This window comes from Schistocerca cancellata, chromosome 4 (assembly GCF_023864275.1).
Source record: "Schistocerca cancellata isolate TAMUIC-IGC-003103 chromosome 4, iqSchCanc2.1, whole genome shotgun sequence".
NCBI lineage: Eukaryota > Metazoa > Arthropoda > Insecta > Orthoptera > Acrididae > Schistocerca > Schistocerca cancellata.
Window position 1 is genome coordinate 629,620,056 of NC_064629.1, and position 19,958 is coordinate 629,640,013.

At 40.0% G+C, this 19,958-nt stretch overlaps 1 protein-coding gene across 1 annotated transcript in view; it reads right to left on the minus strand.

The window, feature by feature from the left end:
• Positions 1 to 6,185: 6,185 nt before the first annotated feature.
• LOC126184354 (uncharacterized) overlaps positions 6,186 to 19,958 on the minus strand; it is a 144,165-nt gene continuing 130,392 nt past the window's right edge. Inside the window, exon 4 of the mRNA XM_049926733.1 lies at positions 6,186 to 6,509. Within this exon, the coding sequence (XP_049782690.1) occupies positions 6,469 to 6,509 (41 nt within the window). The 3' untranslated portion in view covers positions 6,186 to 6,468. The remainder of the gene's footprint in view (positions 6,510 to 19,958) is intronic.

Consider the following 19,958-nt stretch of genomic DNA (forward strand, 5'->3'; position numbering starts at 1 on the left):
AATATTCCAGTCAAATTTGACGTCATTCTGAGAATTGGTTCGTTTTTTATAACCTTTGGCACTGGAACTTTAATTATAATCACCCTGTGTATTGGGAAGCAGTAGTTATTATCCCCAAATTTTGGAACAAGGCTCTATAGTATGTTCTTGAGTCCATATCACAAATATTTCATATTGCATCCTTCTGGACTCGGAGAACTTCAGCTCTAAATGGCCCTGGAATAAGTGTAACCAAAGTATGTCAGTCAGATTTTTCGATTTTACGTTATTTAATATAACAACATCCACATCACAAATTAATATTCGTCTAGATGCTTTAGCAATTGTGTGGTTTGCAATGACCAGTTGAATTATCTATAAAGCTTAAACTCATGAATTTAACAGGCATCCTCTAGCATCTAATTATTATATTTTAGACATACATTTGCAGGAAACTGCTTATTAGGTCTGAACTGTGGACAGGATGTCGTTTCCAACTTTGGGGACAAAGAACCGACAGAAACCATTTAGTAATGTGCATGAAAATTTCACTATTTAGTATTTTCAAAACAAAACTTTATTTGCTCTTTATTGCAATATTTATGTCATCTGCACTAACAAAGCACAAGAAAAGATAAGTGTCCTAAGGCGGAATCTTGTGGGATATCACATGTAATTAGTTCCCACTTGGATGAGAACTGACAGCATAATAAAGACTCTTTCCTACAGTAGCCTTGTGTTTCCTGTCAGAGAAGTGAACTATTTTAATGCAGTTCCCATTAATCCGTAATTACTTAAAAGAGTACTGTGATTAGTACAGTCAAACACCTTTGACATCACAGGATATATTGATAGCCTGTATTTTACTGTCTAACAAATTCAGTAGATTCTAGCTGTCTGTAAATGGCAATTACAATATTAGGAGCTATTCAGAAATCCACAATGTGACTGACAATATACGCTCATTCTCCTAAATTAAGGATGATGCTGATACATGGTGAAACAACGCTCTGGTGGGCGGTCTGGGGATTTAAATCACCTCGGGGTATGACCATTCGGTGTATTTGACCTGCAGTCGTCACACAGTGGCACTGGCAGCAGTCCACGTATGCAGAGGTGTGTTGGTGCATGTCAGAGTACGAAGCAGCAAGTGAGTGTGCAGACGTTGTCAGACGTGTTATGGTGACTGTGTGTTGAAAATGGCTCAAAGAACCCATATTGATGACGTTATGATGGGTAGAATACTAGGACGACTGGAGGCTGATCAAACACAGCAGATCGTAGCACAGGCTCTCCGTGTGCCAAAAAGTGTGATCTCAAAATTATGGCAACGATTCCAGCAGACAGGAAACGTGTTCAGGCACTACAGTAGGGGACGTCCAAAGTTTACAAACCACAAGAAGACCTATATCTCACCATCAGTGGCCGCAGACGGCCATGGAGTTCTGCAGGTAGACTTTCTCGGGACCTTACCACAGCCGCTGGAACAGTTGTCTCCAGACATACAGTCTACAGACTACTTAACAGACATGGTTTATTCGCTCGGAGACCTGCAAGATGCATTCCAATGACCCCTGGTAACAGGAGAACCCGTAAAGCCTGGCGTGAAGAACACAATACATGGTCATTGGAACAGTGGTCCCATGTCATGTTGGCTTTTCATCTGGCGTGAACCAGGAACCAGATACCAACCCCTTAATGTCCTTGAAAGGGACCTAAATGGAGGTCGTGGTTTGATGGTGTGGGGTGGCATTATGATTGGATTGGATGCGCATACACCACTGCATGTCTTTGACGGAGGAACTGTAACAGGTCAGGTGTATCGGGACGTCATTTTGCACTAGTATGTACGCCTTTTCAGAGGTGCAGTGGGTCCTACCTTCCTCCTTATGGATGATAACGCACGGCCCCACCGAGCTGTCATCGTGGAGGAGTACCTTGAAACAGAAGATATCAGGCGAATGGAGTGGCCTGCCTGTTCTCCAGACCTAAACACCATCGAGTACGTCTGGAATGCTCTCGGTCGAAGTATAGGTGCACGTCTTCAAACCCCTAGGACACTTCAGGAGCTTCGACAGGCACTGGTGCAAGAATGGGCGGCTATACCCCAGCAGCTGCTCGACCACCTGATCCACAGTATGCCAACCCGTTCTGCGGCCTGTGTACGTGTGCATAGTGATCATATCCCATATTGATGTTGGGGTACATGCGCAGGGAACAGTGGCGTTTTGTAGCACATGTGTTTCGGGACGGTTTTCTCAACTTATCACCAATACCGTGGACTTACAAATCTGTGTCATGTGTGTTCCCTATGTGCCTATGCTATTAGCTCCAGTTTTCTGTAGCAATTATCCTTAATTTATGCGCGTGAGTGTTATTATTTGTAATCGGATGGTAAAGAAGCTGCTTGGTTGTTATATTTTATAAAATGTTTGAGAATGCTGGTAAAACTGAAATTAGATATAATTTTGGTGGTATTTATTTATCTCTTTTCGTATACAGTAGGCTTAATTTCTCATATTTCACCTAAATGGGAAATGACCCAGTGATAAATAATTGTTTACACGAATAACTTTAACATATTTATCAACTCAGAACACCACTTTAATTAACTTAATTGATATTTTATCATAACCATTATTTTTTATTTTGAAGAGTTTATGATTGAATTACTTCTTCTGGTGCAGCGAGGATCATATTCACACGACTAAAGATATTTATAATAGCTAGTTAGAGAAACTCAGTTCTAGCATTTACTGAGCCAGGTAACCCAACTTCTCTGTAATAGCTACGGAATATTTGTTAAAATCTTTTGCAACAGTGCTCAAATCTGTTGCTAAAGTATCATTTATCCTTAACACTAGAACACCAAGATTCGAACTACCCTCTAGAATGCCCAGTTGAGGTCAATATTGACTGCTAAGATTTTCATTTCATTTTAAGTTTTCTTTTTTTTCAAACTGTAACGATATTTCGTATTATATTCTTTAACAATGCTATTATTATTTTTCATATATAATAATTTTGTGGGCACATTTTTATTTGAACATGTTAAATTTTATTTTTATGTTACACCATACAAAACTAAGTGGCAATAGTGGTATAAAAATTGCTTACAGTTTCAGTGTTTGTGTTTTAAATCATGTAACAGTGGTGACAAATGCTATTACCATAGAATTAATTAGCTACTCACTAATTACAATTTTATTGTCTAATAAATTAATAGTGGTTTATCAGACAAAACTATATGGAGAACTCTGTATATTTAGAGAACTTAAGTCGCAATTTTTTGCATATCCATTTGTCTAGACATGACTTGCTAGTTTCATTTTCTTGTACAATACAACTTGGCAAGTTTCAGACAAAATGGACGAAATCTGTAACTTCTGAGGGCGAGAACTCCTGATTAGTGCTACTAATTCCTCTACAACTTCATTATAAAACAGTTGTAGATGATAGAGTCAGTTATCAACTTGTACAAAGTGTGGGCACTGATTACAGCCGGATCTACAATGTTACAGAAAACACCTAAGGGCCAGCACTTCATCATGTCTCGTATGCTACATTTGCATAAAATTTGACCTGCAACATCTATGCAGAATTTTGTATTATTGTAAACACTGACTGTTTCTGGAGTTTTCCTTTCTGCAGCCTCATTGACTACTACAGTAAAGCGGATAGAACTAAGAATAAACAAATTTTTCTTAGTTTTCACTTGGTAAGATGGCAGATTAATGTCATCACCCTTGTAAATAACGCTTGAATGAAGTAAATCTTAACCTTTTCTCACAGATGGTGGCACTTACCCTCTAATCCTGTTCCAAATGCCAACGAAACTTCTACCGATCTTTTTCAGCTCTTTTGCCAGTTTGAGAGAAGTGAAGAAGCTGTATGATGTAACATATTTCCCCTGTTGTAAATAAGGTGCCTTGAGACATAGCGTAGCACATTGTCCCATGCTAATATCCCAGGTAAGACAAACCATTGAGAAAATATCTAAGTTTAACATTGTGAGCAGCCAATACTTTGTTCTCAGCATGAGAAAGGCCACAACTGCGATAGCAATGCATTATACTTACCAGTCAAACAATTAGTCACTACAAACCGAAGTGCAAAAACTGTTACACACAACACTATATTAAGTTAGTCATTACAAATAAATTGGGTAAACTGCATTTCTATGAGAATCAGTCAACCAATCACCATCAAGAACCAATGGTGAATGAGTAATTACCTTAAAAATTTGTAATTACAAAGCAAAACAATTAAGGCAACTTAAGCCTCCTCTAAAACCATTAAAAGTCATAAAATCAAAGAACAGACTATTTTAAACAACAAAGAAATAGAAACCTCGAAATAAAAAAAATGGTAATCTGACCTCTGCAGGCGTTCTACTGTTAAAGCTGTCTGCACCTTCTCATCTCGGTCTTACCAGTCTCATACTTCACTGTATTCCATATTGTCTTTATTTTGTTACCTATGGTAACTATCTTTTTCCTGTTTAGCTTTTGCCCATATTGCTTTCTTCAGTATCAACATGCCTTGTAATGAGCTATAGAATCAACATGCAAATGGTTTCTGACAGACAAATATTTACCTTTTTTGTCCTACAAGATGTATTTATTCCTTGATTAATCCATGGAATTTTTGTACACTTTGATCTAAATAGGGATACTTTTGGATGGGAACAGATTTCAAATAAGTTAAGAACTTTATTAATAAATGTATTGTATTTGTCTTTCATGTCATGTGTATTGTATACACCACTGCAGTTGATGTTTCTGAGGTTTTCCTAAAATAATCAATTTGTGGGTTACTGACTACCCTTCTCAATCCAGATTCAATAGATTTTGGGTCCTGATCAATCTTAACAATAGGCTACAACACAAGAAATTGTATGTTGTGATACATAAGGTCACATACCACTCTTTTTATAATATAATGTTCATTAGACTATTCTATAAAAATTTTGTTGATGGTTCTTTTAAGACATTATCTACTCAAGTTCGAAAATTCTGACTAGGAATTAATTTAGAATGATAACCTTAGTGTAGAAGATTTTAAGAAAATCTATGTTAAAATCATCAACAACTGCTATTTGATTTACTGTTAACTAGGCTAATGCACCGTCTGGGTGATTTATGAAGAGATTAAAATTTTCTGCAGGTTGGTTAGTTCCATGTCCTGTAGATTATTTAATGATTAACATTCTAATGTGGAATGTGTTAGTTGAACAAAAGGCTGCAAAGACAAGTACTTATTATATTATTATAAATGTGTGATTACATCTGATAAATGTGACAATTTCTCCTTTATTCATTTCTACTCAACAGAACTGAGATTCTAAACTAATGCTGCAACACATAAAATATCTATACCACTAGCCCCATAACGTTCTGAGAGGCAGATTACATCAACCAGGTTTGAAGACTCTAATTTACCAAAGCAAATAAATAGTTCATTAATTTTACTCCTCAGTCCTTGAATATTTTGACACAAGATGGATAGCTGGCATTTTAAACAGACTGAAATATAACTGAGTGGAAATAAAATTTCTAATAATTGCAAGAAATTACCAACTAAAGTTGCTTGTATGAGTGTAGTGTGCTATAATTTTTCTATCTAATTTCTTTCTCAAACTGAATGTTTGTTTCAGCCCTAACTGCTCTTAATACTTGTTTTTTTCCTATCCTTGCTAGGTTATAAAAATTCTTGTTATGACACCTGTAATCACTGATATTTTACTACCATCCCTTAGGTTTCCTGCTATTAGCCCTGCAAGTTAAGTATTACAGTTCGCAGAAAAATTTACAATATTTTTCTGAGTTTCTGACTTGCTACCTTTCTTCTCTTGCATATTCACATGATAACTATAGCATCAACAGGGACTACATCACAAAGCATCCCTGTCAAGTAATAAGAGGGCAAAGTTCTAATCTGATTACTTTTTCATATTAAAATTTCACAAATTTTGTATTAATATGTGTCACAATATGAAAACTGCATGTGTAGTGCAGTCAAGTAGCTTGAAGTTTCCATAACCAGCTGTCAAACTGACTTCACAATATCATGTATGCATTGCATCAGGAGAAATGAAGACTGGCCACTCAATCATCATTTATAATTCGTGCTGCTCTCCAGTTGTAGCAAATAAATCCTGTGCTTAAACGTTTTAAGCTACACTTAAATCTGACTAAGATTATGTATTTATGAAAGGGGCAGAAAATTGTTCTTTATTTCAACAGACAATTTCACAATGAAGACAGTCAGAATGTTTACGTACTACAAACTATCGATGCACATACAACTACCAACTTAGACTAGTTCCATCCAGCAACTTTGCTTCTATTTTTCCATAAGAACTCTGGTGATCTTTATTGTCCTTACTGCCTGAGCCATGTTGATCCATGTAGTGAGGTTAAGGAACTCCGCAACCGTTGGCAAAAGTTTATAGTTGCACGCCAACGGTGGTGGAGTTACCATTCCTCACTACACATTTAACTGTGAAGATATGTCTCTCCAGTCCTCATCTGCAATAAGAGATACAGAGTCATGAACCACAATAACTATTTATAAATAAATGGCAAGTTTGAAACTACAGTAAGCAAGAATATGAGTGGCATACACAGTAATATATATCGGTGTCCTTAAATAAATAAAGCTCAATAGTTTTCTGGCTTAAAAAGAGCAATTCAAAAGCTGCTGGAAGACCTTCCAACTGGATACATTCACCCCCTGACAGTTATCAGCATTTCAAACAGTAAACGTGGCATCATACGTTTAAAGAGGTTGATTTACAAAACCTTTTGGTACAGTGTATTGTAGTTCAGACACTGAATGTATTGTGGAATTGTATGTATAACATCTCTGGTTATTTCATCACCAAACTGTCTTGACATTCAATGTAAAAATGTTTCATGCACTATTTTTCAGAAGATTTTCTACAAAACCAAAACTTTAAATGTGTCATGCAAGGAATTACTACAAATAAATTAGTAAGAGTAATAAATATTTGAATAAGCTTCTTATGGGTATATTATACACATTCAACAGTATATCAATCATTTTTGAAAATGATTTGAGATATCACTTGTAATACTAATTTATTCACTTGTGACAGGAAGGATCTGATGGCTCTGTGTGAAATTGTTGTGGTAACTCTGAGTTCAAGCGATTATGCAAGAAGGAATGTGTTAAGCAAAAAAATTGTAGGAATAATACAAGGAAGGAGGAAAGCATTTCTGTACAAAGAATCTCAGCTTGGCCATAGTTGTCTCCATTACCAAATACTTATTGTATTTCATATATTGGAAGGTTTATTATATATTTCTTTACTTTTTTATATATTATGTGCTGAATTAAAAGGATAGCCAAGCTTTCCCAGTTTTAAGAAAATATAATAACCATGGATTTCTTTCTTCTTGATGTTGCTACTGCTATTAGGAAACACTGGTAAAAATAAGAAATTGTAATTGTCGTACATAGTCCACATTTTGTTGAATTCAAAAAAATTCTATTGCTCTGAATGTGCTTATGAAGTAAGCTGTATCATCTATAAGACTTAGAACAGTATTTTGTCAACTTTACAAGAATTAAATACAATACACCTTCTCAGTATTTTCTAGATAATACAGTGCAGATTAAAATTTTCATAGTGAGTGTTTGCCTATAATTGGTTATGTCAAATATTGGATCAAAACCGCATTGTTTTGATATGGAAAAATCCGAACAAAACAAGTGAAAATAATGTTTTATATACTCGGGAAACCTGTTATTTGTAGAGCCCTCTCCCTTCCCTAAATTGTCTTGAATCCATCAGTGATAGTTTACATGCATTCGGAATTTTTATTTTGGGTAAATGGAAAAGAGTAAAGGCATTTAATGTGAATTGACTACCCATGTCTACAGAAAACACTACTTCTATTTTATATAATGCACTATATTTCCTTTTCTTATGTTTTTGAGTCTCTTATAAATTCTTCTGATATTTGCTTGGAATTTTCTGGGTGTATCAATTAAGCAAAAATATTACATATACAATTGTCTTAGTTGTGCTCACAAAAGAATAATGTGAATATTGAATTTAAAAACTTTAACCTTTGAGAAACTGAAGAATGGGAAACCTCAACTTCACCACACTTTTGTTTTATCCAGGAATGCCCTGTGGTGTGGTAAGAATCAGTTGCAAATGTGAATGTTGTCAGTCTTCAGTGGGCAAGCATCTGATTAGTTTAGGAGGTGCATGAGTCACTAAAGTTTTCTGGCAATTAATGTGACTTTTAACTCCGTTAATGCTTTGTCTGTACAATATGGCAATATATGGCATGGTTCAGACACTATGTTAGTCAGTAGTACCTTCCTATACCTGTCTGAATAAGTTGTTCCGGGCCAGTGAAAGAGAGGACATACCATCTCCAGTAAGACTATGACTGATAAAGTACTGTTGTAACTAAACAAACCTTCAGGTTGATGATACCTATGTATAACGGTATTATAAAATCACATATTGTGAATCATACATTCCTTAGATCCCTAATCTAGTCATATGGCCTATCAACCCGAATGATAAATACAATGTATATTATACAGTAATTTCTTCTTGAGGTGACAGCATTGTACCTACATACTAGTTAAGATAGTATCATGCAGTCAAAGCCCTGTTTGTTATATTTTATGTATGTGTTATACAAGACAACTGTAAATGCAAGTTTTTAGAAAATAAGTAAATCCATACTCGTTAACTGCCATCAACATCTGTACTGGTATAACAGAGATGATGTTGAACAAGGTGAACCTTTTGTGAGATAATTAAACACTTATTATAAATTGTGGATAGTATGAATAATGTTTTCCTAATTAATATTATTCTAATTGTGAATGGTTTAAAAATTTCCTAAGAATGTGACATGTCTCAGAATGTTCAGCATTTCTTTCAGGAATGCCACATCATGAACTAATGTAGCTGAGAATGTGTATGGGTGGGGCATATGTGTTCTGTATCAGTTAGCTCTGAACAAGAACACTGCCCAAAAGCTTGGCTAAATTTTCGGTCTCGCCTGTAGGTCTATTTAGCACTCAGTACATCAGCTATGGAGAGTTGTTACATTTATTCATGCCATTATTTGTATACGAGTCAAAGAACTGTGCAGTTGACAATGACAAGTTCAGAGTTACTATGCTGAAAGTAAAAATTTGGAGAAGGTAAATCCAAGCATTTATTTTTATAGCATAATTGTGAAGCTGTTACAGGTTGGCCATTAGCTGAGTTTGGCGAGTATACAGAAAATAAACAGTTACATAGTTTTTCAGGCAACTATCCCAGTATTTACTTGAAAGACTAAGTAAAACGATGAGAAAAATGAACTTTCAGTCCACTTCTAAATTTAAGTGCTCTGTTACTTCACTATGTTACATGATCTGAGGTTTCAGAAAAACTGACAATGAAGTCACAAGAAACCGGAAATAAAAGTTTCATCCCGTCTGTAATGAATACACACAGATTTAACTTCACTGAGGATTGTGTTCAGCATACTCCCTATTTGTGTAGTCACTGTAATCTAAGGGGCAGTCAAATGAAAACGAGGCAGGTGGAAGAAAGTAAACTGTTTATTGCTTCAAAAGTAATCGCCATAACTGTTAACACATTTATCCAATTGTGAGAAAAGATGGTCACCACCTCGATGGAAAAATGTTTGCAGCTGCCTACTGAACCGTGATTGTAGCCACGTGTGCAACTCTTCATCCGAAGCAAATTGACGACCACAAATATCTTTCTTCAGAGTTCCAAAAATATGGAAATCACATGCGGAGAGATAGGGACTGTATGGAGGATGTGTAGGGGCTTCCCAGAGAAACTTGTGCAGCACAATCGAAACAACCTTGGCAAGATGTGGATGGGCATGACCCTGCAACAGAATCATGCTGTCCGTCAGCATTCCTGGACGTTTGCACTTGATGGCGCGTTTCAGTTATTTCATAGCGTCCATGTACAGCTGTGCATTAATTGCGGCGCCGTGTTCCAGAAAGTCAATGTGCAGTGGGCCCTTGCAGTCAAAGAAAAAGTCCAGCGTGGCTTTCCCGAAGCTGGCACACCTGTTGTTTTGACTATGCTGCAGAAGTTTCACTCTGAAACCCTTAAGCCACCATTCAGTACCGATCTCTCCCCATGCGATTTCCATATTTTTGGAGCCCTGACGAAAGACATTCGTGGCCGTCAGTGTGCTTCGTTGGCTCTGTAGGCAACCGTTAACGTTTTGCCATGACAGCACTGACGGTCTGGTCTCATAGTGAGATAGATGTACTGACAGTTACAGCGACTACTTTTGAAATAATGAACAGTTTACTTACTTTTTGCCCATCGTCCCATTTACATTTGACTGTCCCTTATATTAATGACTCCTTAAGCTCTTACTCACTTTTTATCTTCGTTCTGCAGTATTTCATAAATACTCAACAATTGGGATTGTAAGCTGGTATTGTGAAACATTTGTTGCTGTTCGTTGTGACAACAACAGAAAACAGCTACACCTGCATATCACAGAAGTAAAATATTCCTAGCACGGTAACATATTGTAAATACACTGGTCGGCAAAACTTAAGGACAAAACTAACTTTCGCATGGTGTGTCACTACCAAGTAATATAGCTCGGTGAAACTTGGAACACGTGTATTAGGTTAGTGGATAAGTTCGTAGCGTTTTTCCGTAAGTTTAATAAACACGACAGAGGCTTTAGTCATCAATATTATAGTCTCCTTCAACGCCAACGCTGGGGTAACTTTTTCGATTCCGCGATTGTAGAAATCACTCACAACCAGAGGTGGAAGCACAAGCGGCCAAACACACTACTAGCTAGGGCATAGCCATCTATGGTAAACTAACATACACTAACAAGTGACAAACGTCGGCAAGCCCCTGCATATCAGCAACACTGACTGGTAATTACCAGATGCTATTAGAGCCGACCAACAGGCCACAGCAGAGACACCGACGAGCTCGCCCACTGACGCACAAACAATCCCGCCAACATCACCCTACACTGTGCATCCGATATATGACCTATCGGACACAAATACGATGATAAATCTAATTGTTGCAGGTTGCTGACGCTGAACGAGAGCTCAACAACGGCGCCCAGTGGCAGCCGCCGAGCAACACCATCGCACAAAGTCAAAGGTATCGACATGGATGATACCCACTACTAACAAAGCCTACCCTTGCACGACCTATCGCAGGCAGCAAGACAACCGCTACTGCTCTTACCACCCGACCTAACTATCGCAGAGATTTTTTTCCCTTGGCTCTTGCCTTGGTACTTTTTTCCCCTGCCCTTCAAACCGCTACCCTTCGTTCGACTCGACCCAATCTATCTCCAGATGTGAGCGTATTAATGGTTAACCTTAACAAGACGTATGCAAACATCGCAGCACCCACATCCTGCGACACCTCACTTTAGTGAAAACTAACCCTTATACAGAGATGGCAGTAGACCTCTTGAGTTGGCCATCATGCCGGTGTGGGCGTGGAGGGGCTTCACCTCTGTTTTGTAGAAATCACATTCTTTTGAGGCGAAGAACTCGTCGATCCACGTTCGGAGAGCATTTGCATCCGGAAAGTGCGATCCATGAAGGTTGTTCTATAGACAGCGGGAAAGGTGAAAATCATCTGAGAGTACAAGATCAGGTGAATAGTGTGGGTGCCGAATGACATCCTATTCCAACTCCTGTATAGAGTTTTTCGTCAGTCTAGCAGAATGCGGGCGGGCGTTGTCGTGGAGTAGCATCACTTCACGCAGTCTTCGTGGTCGTTGGTCTCCGACTGCGTCTGCAAAACGTCTCAGTTGATGACAACAAATGTCAGCAGTGATGGTTACACCTCGGGGAAGCAATTCTTAGTATACCACACCGTCGCTGTTCCACCAGATGCGTAACATTATCTTTTGTGGAGGTGCGCAAGTCTTTGTACAGAGAGTTGCTACTTTGTTTGGGGTGAACCATTCCTTTCTTTTCGCAGTCTTCCTGGGCGTTGTTCTTGGACTGCGTCTGCAAGTCGTCTCAGCTGTCGACATTAATGTCAACAGTGACGCTTACACCTCGAGGAAATAGTTCGTGGTACACCACACCGTCGATGTTCTACCAAATGCATAACATTATCTTTTGTGGATGCGCACAGGTCTTTGTACGGGGAACTGCTACTTTATAAGGGCTCAAACAACTCCTTTCTTTTCGTTATGTTAGCATAAAGACATCATTTCTCGTCTCTAGTAACGGTACTGGGTAGGAATGGTCGGTGTTGTTCACGAGCCAACTGATGACAAGCAAGCAGAGATGCACATATGGCTACCCGCTAATTTTTGTGATTTTGACTTAAAGTATACGGTTAGATACACTCGATTTTTGGTCCTTTCCCGTTGCATGCAAATGTCTCACGGTGGCGGAACGATAACAATTCATTACATTTGCCAGTTCTCGCGTACACTTGCGTGTATCACTGTGGATTAACGCATTCAAACGATCTAGACCAAATCTTCCTGAATGTGGAGAGTCAGAAATGTGAAAATGATACTCCTCAAAACGAGAAAACCGATTCCTTGTCGTGCTCTGTGGGAATGTTTCTGACTGCCTCCGCTGCTGTCACCTCTCTATTGAACTCAAATAGAAGAATATGAGGTATGTTGAAAAAATCCCGGAACATTCGTAATTTCGCGCCAATGGCATGTTGGAGCGAAATGAGGTTGGCATCTAAAAAAATGGTTCAAATGGCTCTGAGCACTATGGGACCCAACTGCTGTGGTCATCAGTCCCCTAGAACTTAGAACTACTTAAACCTAACTAACCTAAGGACATCACACACACCCATGCCCGAGGCAGGATTCGAACCTGTGACCGTAGCAGCAGCGCGGCTCCGGACTGGAGCGCCTAGTACCGCACGGCCACCGAGGCCGGCGGTTGGCATCTCTGCACACGCCTGTGTTTAATCTATAAGTACCAAAGTTTCATTGTTGTATGTCTGTAGTTATTGTTCAGTGCTCTATTGTGTCACACAGTTTGCGAATTTCGAGATTGCAGATTGAGAGGAGCAACGCGTCTGCATTAAATTTTGCGTGAAACACAAGAAAACCTTTACAGAGACACACCAAATGATGCAGGAAGCCTACAGTGACAAGTGCTTAAGCTGTACTCAGTGTTACGAATGGTTCACACGATTTAAAAATGACTGGACGGAAGTTACAGATGACCCTCGTGCAGGACGCCCTTCGACGTCTACCGACGACGCTCATGTCAGGAACGTCAACGAGACTGTGCGTGACAATCGAAGACTGGTCGTCCGAGAGACTGCAGGAGAATGTAACATATCAGTTGGGTCATGTCATGAAATGTTGACACAGCACCGTGGGATGCATCGTGTTGCCGCCAAGTTCATCCCACGGCTCATGAGTCAGGTCCAGAAAGACCTTCGCTTCGCAATCTGTGAAGAGTTTTAGGGCCGCGCAAATGAGAACAAGCTGTTCCTTAAGAGAATCATAACTGGTGATGAGACGTAGGTCTACGGTTATAATGTTGAGACCAAGGTTCAATCTTTGCGATGGGTCGGGGAAGGTTCTCCAAGAACAAAAAAAGCTCTTCACGTTAGGTCAAATGTCTAAGCCATGCTCATAGTTTGCTTTGACTTTGAAGGATTAGTTCATCATGAATTCGTGCCATAGGGACACACTGTTAACCGATGGTACTATCGCGACGTATTGCGATGCCTATGAGAAAATGTGAGGAGGAAGTGGTCTGAAATATGGCATGTTGGAGCGAAATGAGCCCTTGCATCACGATAACGCACTCGCACATTCATCCCTGTTGGTGCCTGACTAGCACAAAAAACGAAATCACTGTGCTGCCTCATCCTCTGTGATGTGTTGGCAGAAGAGCCAACACCGTGTTGCTAAAGGAGGCCGAAATGCACGCGTTTAAGCTCACGCAGACTGGCGTGAGGTCTGGAACAATTAAAGGAGTTGAGTCTACTAAATAAAGTACGTAGTTGTTTGAATACTTAACTTTAATCCATAGTTGGAGAACATCGCTTGATGATACATAATTACAATCTCAATATAAACTGGTAATGGCGCCTTGCTAGGTCGTAGCAAATGACGTAGCTGAAGGCTATGCTAACTATCGTCTCGGCAAATGAGAGCGTATTTGTCAGTGTAGCTTCGCTAGCAAAGTCGGCTGTACAACTGGGGCGAGTGCTAGGAAGTCTCTCTAGACCTGCCGTGTGGCGGTGCTCGGTCTGCAATCACTGACAGTGGCGACACGCGGGTCCGACGTATACTATTGAACCGCGGCCGATTTAAAGGCTACCACTTAGCAAGTTTGGTGTCTGGCGGTGACACCACACTCTGTATTCCTCATACCTGGCCCCGCGGACTTTCTTTATTTCCAAAGTTGAAAACCCCATTGAAAGGAAGAGGTTTTGCAATGGCAGATGAGATAAAAGAACATTAACAGACGGTGCTCCGCTCGACCCAGTAAGACTGCTCCCGGGAGTGGAAATGACGTTTGGAGCTGTGTACCAATTCTGGTGGAGAGTATTTCGAAGAAGGCCGCGCACAATTAAGTAAAAGGTAAGCTAGAAAAATTTTGTGGACAAAGTTCCGGAATTTTTTGAATACACCTCGTGTGTTGGAAATATTCCGATATCTCCACTTGGCACTCCATTTACTAGCGTCCGCAGCTCCACTCACTATCTTCAAATGGCAAAATGACAATATGCGAACAGAAATAGCGACAATGAACTACAAATAGAAAATGACAATCGACAAATAAACCACTAGCAACTGGGATACCAACACGCAAAACAAAAACGCTACGAACTTATGTACCAACCTAATAGAAAGAGCTTCTACATTATAGTACAGAAGATGATTGAAAGAAATACACAATGATACCAACAGAAATGACTCTTTTTTTTGAACGACAATGATTAGGCTGAAGTCCCTACTATTTATGGGCATTACAAAAGGTGGGACATGGTTCTTAATAAGGAGTGTGATCACCAAGGATTGCAATGCATCTTCTGCAATGTGCTCCCATTATGGCAGCGAGGTTGGTAAGGGGTTCTTCTGGTAGGGCGTACCATTCCTCCAGCAGCACAGCTGACAACTCCTGGGTGGTTTTGGTGCATGGGGACAAGCTGAAATACGTCTCCCCACACATGCTCAATGGAAGTTACTTTGGGGGAATAGGCAGGTAAGTCGAATATCCTCTCGTTCCAAGATCTCCTACACCTGTGCTGTTCAATGCAATGTCATCCACAAAAATAAACTCAGGGTCAAATGTACTCCTGAAAAGAAGCACAATGAAAGGAGAACAGTGTAACAATAACACTGATTGGTGAATGTACAATGTTCAAAGATTTGGAGGTCCGTACACCCATGGCTCCCTACACCATAACACACGGACCACCAAAACGATCGTCTTTGACAATGCTGGACAGTCCCCAGTATGGCGAGAGGTGGGAACACATATGCACTCTGGAACAATCGCCCTTAAGTTACGCATACCAGTGTATATACGAGGGTAGTCAAATGAAAACCTTAAATTTGTAATAACAAATCGAAATTTCCCGCCGTTATCCTGTGAGTTGGTAAGCGTGCTACAAACAGCGTGCAGAATATCCTGTAGGTGGCAGCGTAGTGCGGATGCACACATACCGTCGCAGAAACAGCATAAAGATCGCCGCCTCACTTGCGACTTGCACCAGGGAAGAACAGCGTTCTGTTATTCGGCTTTTGCGTAGTAAAGGTGTGAAACATATTGAAATTCATGGACGAATGAAGGTTCAGTACGGTGATGCATGTTTGTCACAGCAGCAAGTCTACGAATGGAGTAGGAAGTTCGCAAATAGTGTGACTTCAGTGGAAGATGCTCCTCGTCCAGGTCAGGCACAACGTGTTCTGACTCCACAGAACATTGCAGGAGTTGAAGCCATAGTGAAGGAAAACCGCCGAGTGACACTGAATGACATTACAGCATGTTTACAGATTAGTCATGGGTCAGCACACGACATTGGGCATGATGTACTCCAGTTTCATAAAGTGTCTGCAAGATGGGTGCCACGGCATCTGACACCTGAAATGAGAGAACGACGTGTTGATGCATGTGAAGAACTTCGGTGCTTTGAACGAGAAGGTGATGGCTTCCTTGCAAGAATCGTTACTGGGGACGAAACCTGGGTTCACTTCCACCAATTGGAAACGAAGAGAGCGAGCAGGGAATGGTGCCATTCCTGATCACCAAAACCAAAGAAGTTTCGAACAGAACCATCAGCAGGGAAGGTTATGCTGACTCTCTTTTGGGACGAAAAAGGCGTCATTTTGGAGCATTACAAGCCTAGAGGGACCACTGTCACCAGTGCATCATACACAGATCTCCTAAAAAAATCATCTGCGGCCTGCAATCAAATCAAAGCGACGTGGACTGATGTCAGCAGGTGTCCTTTGTAACATGACAATGCAAGGCCCCACACTGCCCGTACAACAGTTGCAACAATCACAGATCTGCATTTTGAGTGTCTTCCTCATCCACCATACTCACCAGACCTTGCCCCAGGTGATTTCCATATGTTTGGACCACTCAAACACGCAATGGGAGGAAAGAAGTTCGGTTCTGGTGAAGAGGTACGCCGCGCTGTGCATGAGTGGTTGAGTAGACTACCAAAAGAATTTTCTGCTAAAGGAATTTATGCACTTTGTAAGAGCTGGAGGACTTGCAATGAGCGTGGGGAAGATTATGCTGAAAAGTGATACACCTTTGTACCACTTCTGCACAATAAATAACATTTAAAAAATATTTAAGTTTTTCATTTGACTCACACTCATAACCTCTTAATGAAATCGGGCACTTTCTGTAAAATGAGTCATAATGATAAAGATGACTCGTGGATATGTCTACATACATTTTATGAGCACAACAGAATGAAAATTTCATTTTCAGCACACAACACATATTTCGGACTGGGACAAAAAAGGAAAGTTAGACAATTATAACAAATATCGGAAACCTAAACGAAGATTAATTAATGAAGACTATAAAATACGTGAAGTTTAGCTATATGGATAACAATTTGAATAATTTAGTGCACAACAGAATATGGTAACATGATGAATACTAAATTATGTGTTTTTAGTAGCAATCCAAAACAGAACTGACATAAACATGACAACAACTGTAAATCTAAACAAGTACAAATTGATGTTACAATATTAGTTTATGAAGAAACAGTATTTTACCAAAGGGATTGGGCAACAAAATGATAATTCATATTCATGTGCAATACGGCACCTCAGTATTTCGTAAAGGCTGCATTGTATTGTTGAACGACATAACTATTTGGCAGATGGTATTTGGTGAATCTTAAGCCCTCCCTTTCACATTTTGGTGAGTATTTGATTTATAACAGTAATACTGTCGAAGTTTTTCAAGTACATGACATATTGCTAAGAATACATTTTGTTACACAACACAAGCTTCTCCCTTGAGTTATCTGATTAGAAGAAAAGGATTTTAGTAAATAACGTATTTCCCATGTGGTTACACTAATATCTAAGATGACTAACACGGGCTAAGCCCGTCCGGTTAGCCGTGTCGTCTAACGCATGGCTTCGGGCGGGAAGGAGCGCCTGGTCCCCGGCACAAATCCGCCTGGCGGACTTGGGTCGAGGTCCGGTGAGCCGGCCAGTCTGTGGATGGTTTTTAGGTGGTTTTCCATCTGCCACAGTGAATACGGGCTGGTTCCCCTTATTCCACCTCAGCTACAGTATGTCGGCGATTGCTGCGCAAACATGTTCTCCATGTACACGTACACCACCATTACTCTACCACGCAAACATAGGGGTTACACTCGTCTGCTGTTAGACGTTCCCTGGGGGAGTCCGCCGGGGGCCGAACCGCCCAGTAACCCAGGGTTCGCTGTGGGGCGGCGGAGGGGTGAAGTGGACTGCGGTAGTCATCGTGGGGTTGTGGACGACTGCGGCTGAGCGTATTTTTAAGTAGACTCAATACTGTTTCCCATGCCTTGCTGAGGTTACAGCCGCAATCTCGGTTGAAGAGTCCGTCCCTGGTACGAATTTCGACAGACTCTCTAACGACGCTGTCCCAGTATTTAGATGTCTGTGCCAAGACCCTGGTATGTTGTTCCGTGATTTTCGGACAAACATTGCTCTGCGACGGCCGACTTGTTGGGGTATCTAAGTCGAGTGTGCCTCTGATGTTCTCAGCAACAATCTTCGATGGTGCGCACTGTCTGTCTAATATAAGTCTTCGCACACTGACACGGAATCTGGTATATGCCGAACTTGTACAAACCGAGATCGTCTTTGACACTTCCCAATAATGCTCATGTTTTATTGGGTGGGAACATTCTTTTGCCCAAAAATATGTTTGAGAAAAGATGTACTACATTTCAACTTCCCTTCAACATCTGGATATAGGTAACATGTGGAAAGTGAAGATTGTCTCTTAAATTTAACTATAGTGATGGGAACAATGGCATTCAAGTCACAAACTTCCAAAAGAATAGTATTTTCTTAGAAAGCTTTTAGCTACATTATTATTTCTGATCCTCTAGGAATTACTTGCAATCCTCTTACTTCTGTTACAAAGAGTGCCTCTGTGTAGCACTGAAGTACCCTATGAATTAATACAATGACTATTTGAGATTGAGTTATACTCTCTGTGGTTCTCAAAATCCCACATCTTAGATGATACTGAATTAATGTCACAGTTCTTTATTTTTCTAATTTTTGTCACTTTAATTCAAGACACTGATCCTTCCATCCTAGAGATTAAATATCTAGTAAGAATTTTTCTGCGTTAAGCTCATCTAAATGAGCACCTTTTTCATTTCTTTTTAATTTCATTCATTTTTGTTTCTTTTTCAGTCAATATGTCAACTAAACTCTTACTAACTTCCTTTTTATATTCTTCTGATGAAACATTTTTATCTCACTTTTTAAAATACATCCACCAATAATCCAAAGCATTGTGACAAGTGCCCACTGTGAGATTGCTGACTAGTGGCATTGAGGCCAATGACAAGGTAAGGACAGTATATAATTGAAGCAAAGGCAAATGGGGAATCATTCCAGTGATGATATGGCCCATAAATGAGAAATTCCACTAACATATGTGACTTCAACAAAGGCCAATTTATTGTGGTGTGGCACCTGGAAATGGTGAAGCTGGTCAGGTGTTTGCATAATACTGCCATGAACACCTATGAAAAGTGGTTGAAAAATAATGAAACCATGGACAGGCAATGACCAGATGTTCGTCATCCGCACCTCTCCTTAGAGTGTGGAGATAGGAGGTCTGCCCTCTCTATAAGGCAAGAAAGACAGTAATTTGTGGCAAGTCTGATGAAAAAGTACAGCGCTGTAGGAGGTACAATAACTTTAGAGTTCAGTGTTTAGTGCACACTTTTGAACATGGACTACTCAGCAGATGGTCCCTTTATATTCACATGTTGACCCAATGACATCATCAATTATGACTGCAGTGGGCAAGGGATGATCAAGATTGGACCACAGATAGATGGAAACATGCCTGGTCAGAAAAATCTTGTATGTTTTACACTATGTCAATGACTGCAACCAGATATGCCATCATCCAGGAGAATGTATGCTTGAAACATGCACCTCATCATGGACGCAGGATGGTGGTGGCAGTATTTTGCTATGGGAGGCATTCACCAGTGCTTCCATGACAACCGAGGTAGTAATCCATGACACCATGATATCTGTGACTGCATAAACCTTATTGTGGACCACCTGCATGTCTTCATGCTTGATCTCTTCCCTGATAGTGATGGTATTTTCCAGAAGGATAATTGTTTGCATCACAAGGCCAGAAGCATGTTACAGTAGTTTAAGGAGCATAATAGTGAACTCACAGTGATGTCTTGGTTACCAAATTCTCCTGATCTGGACACGATG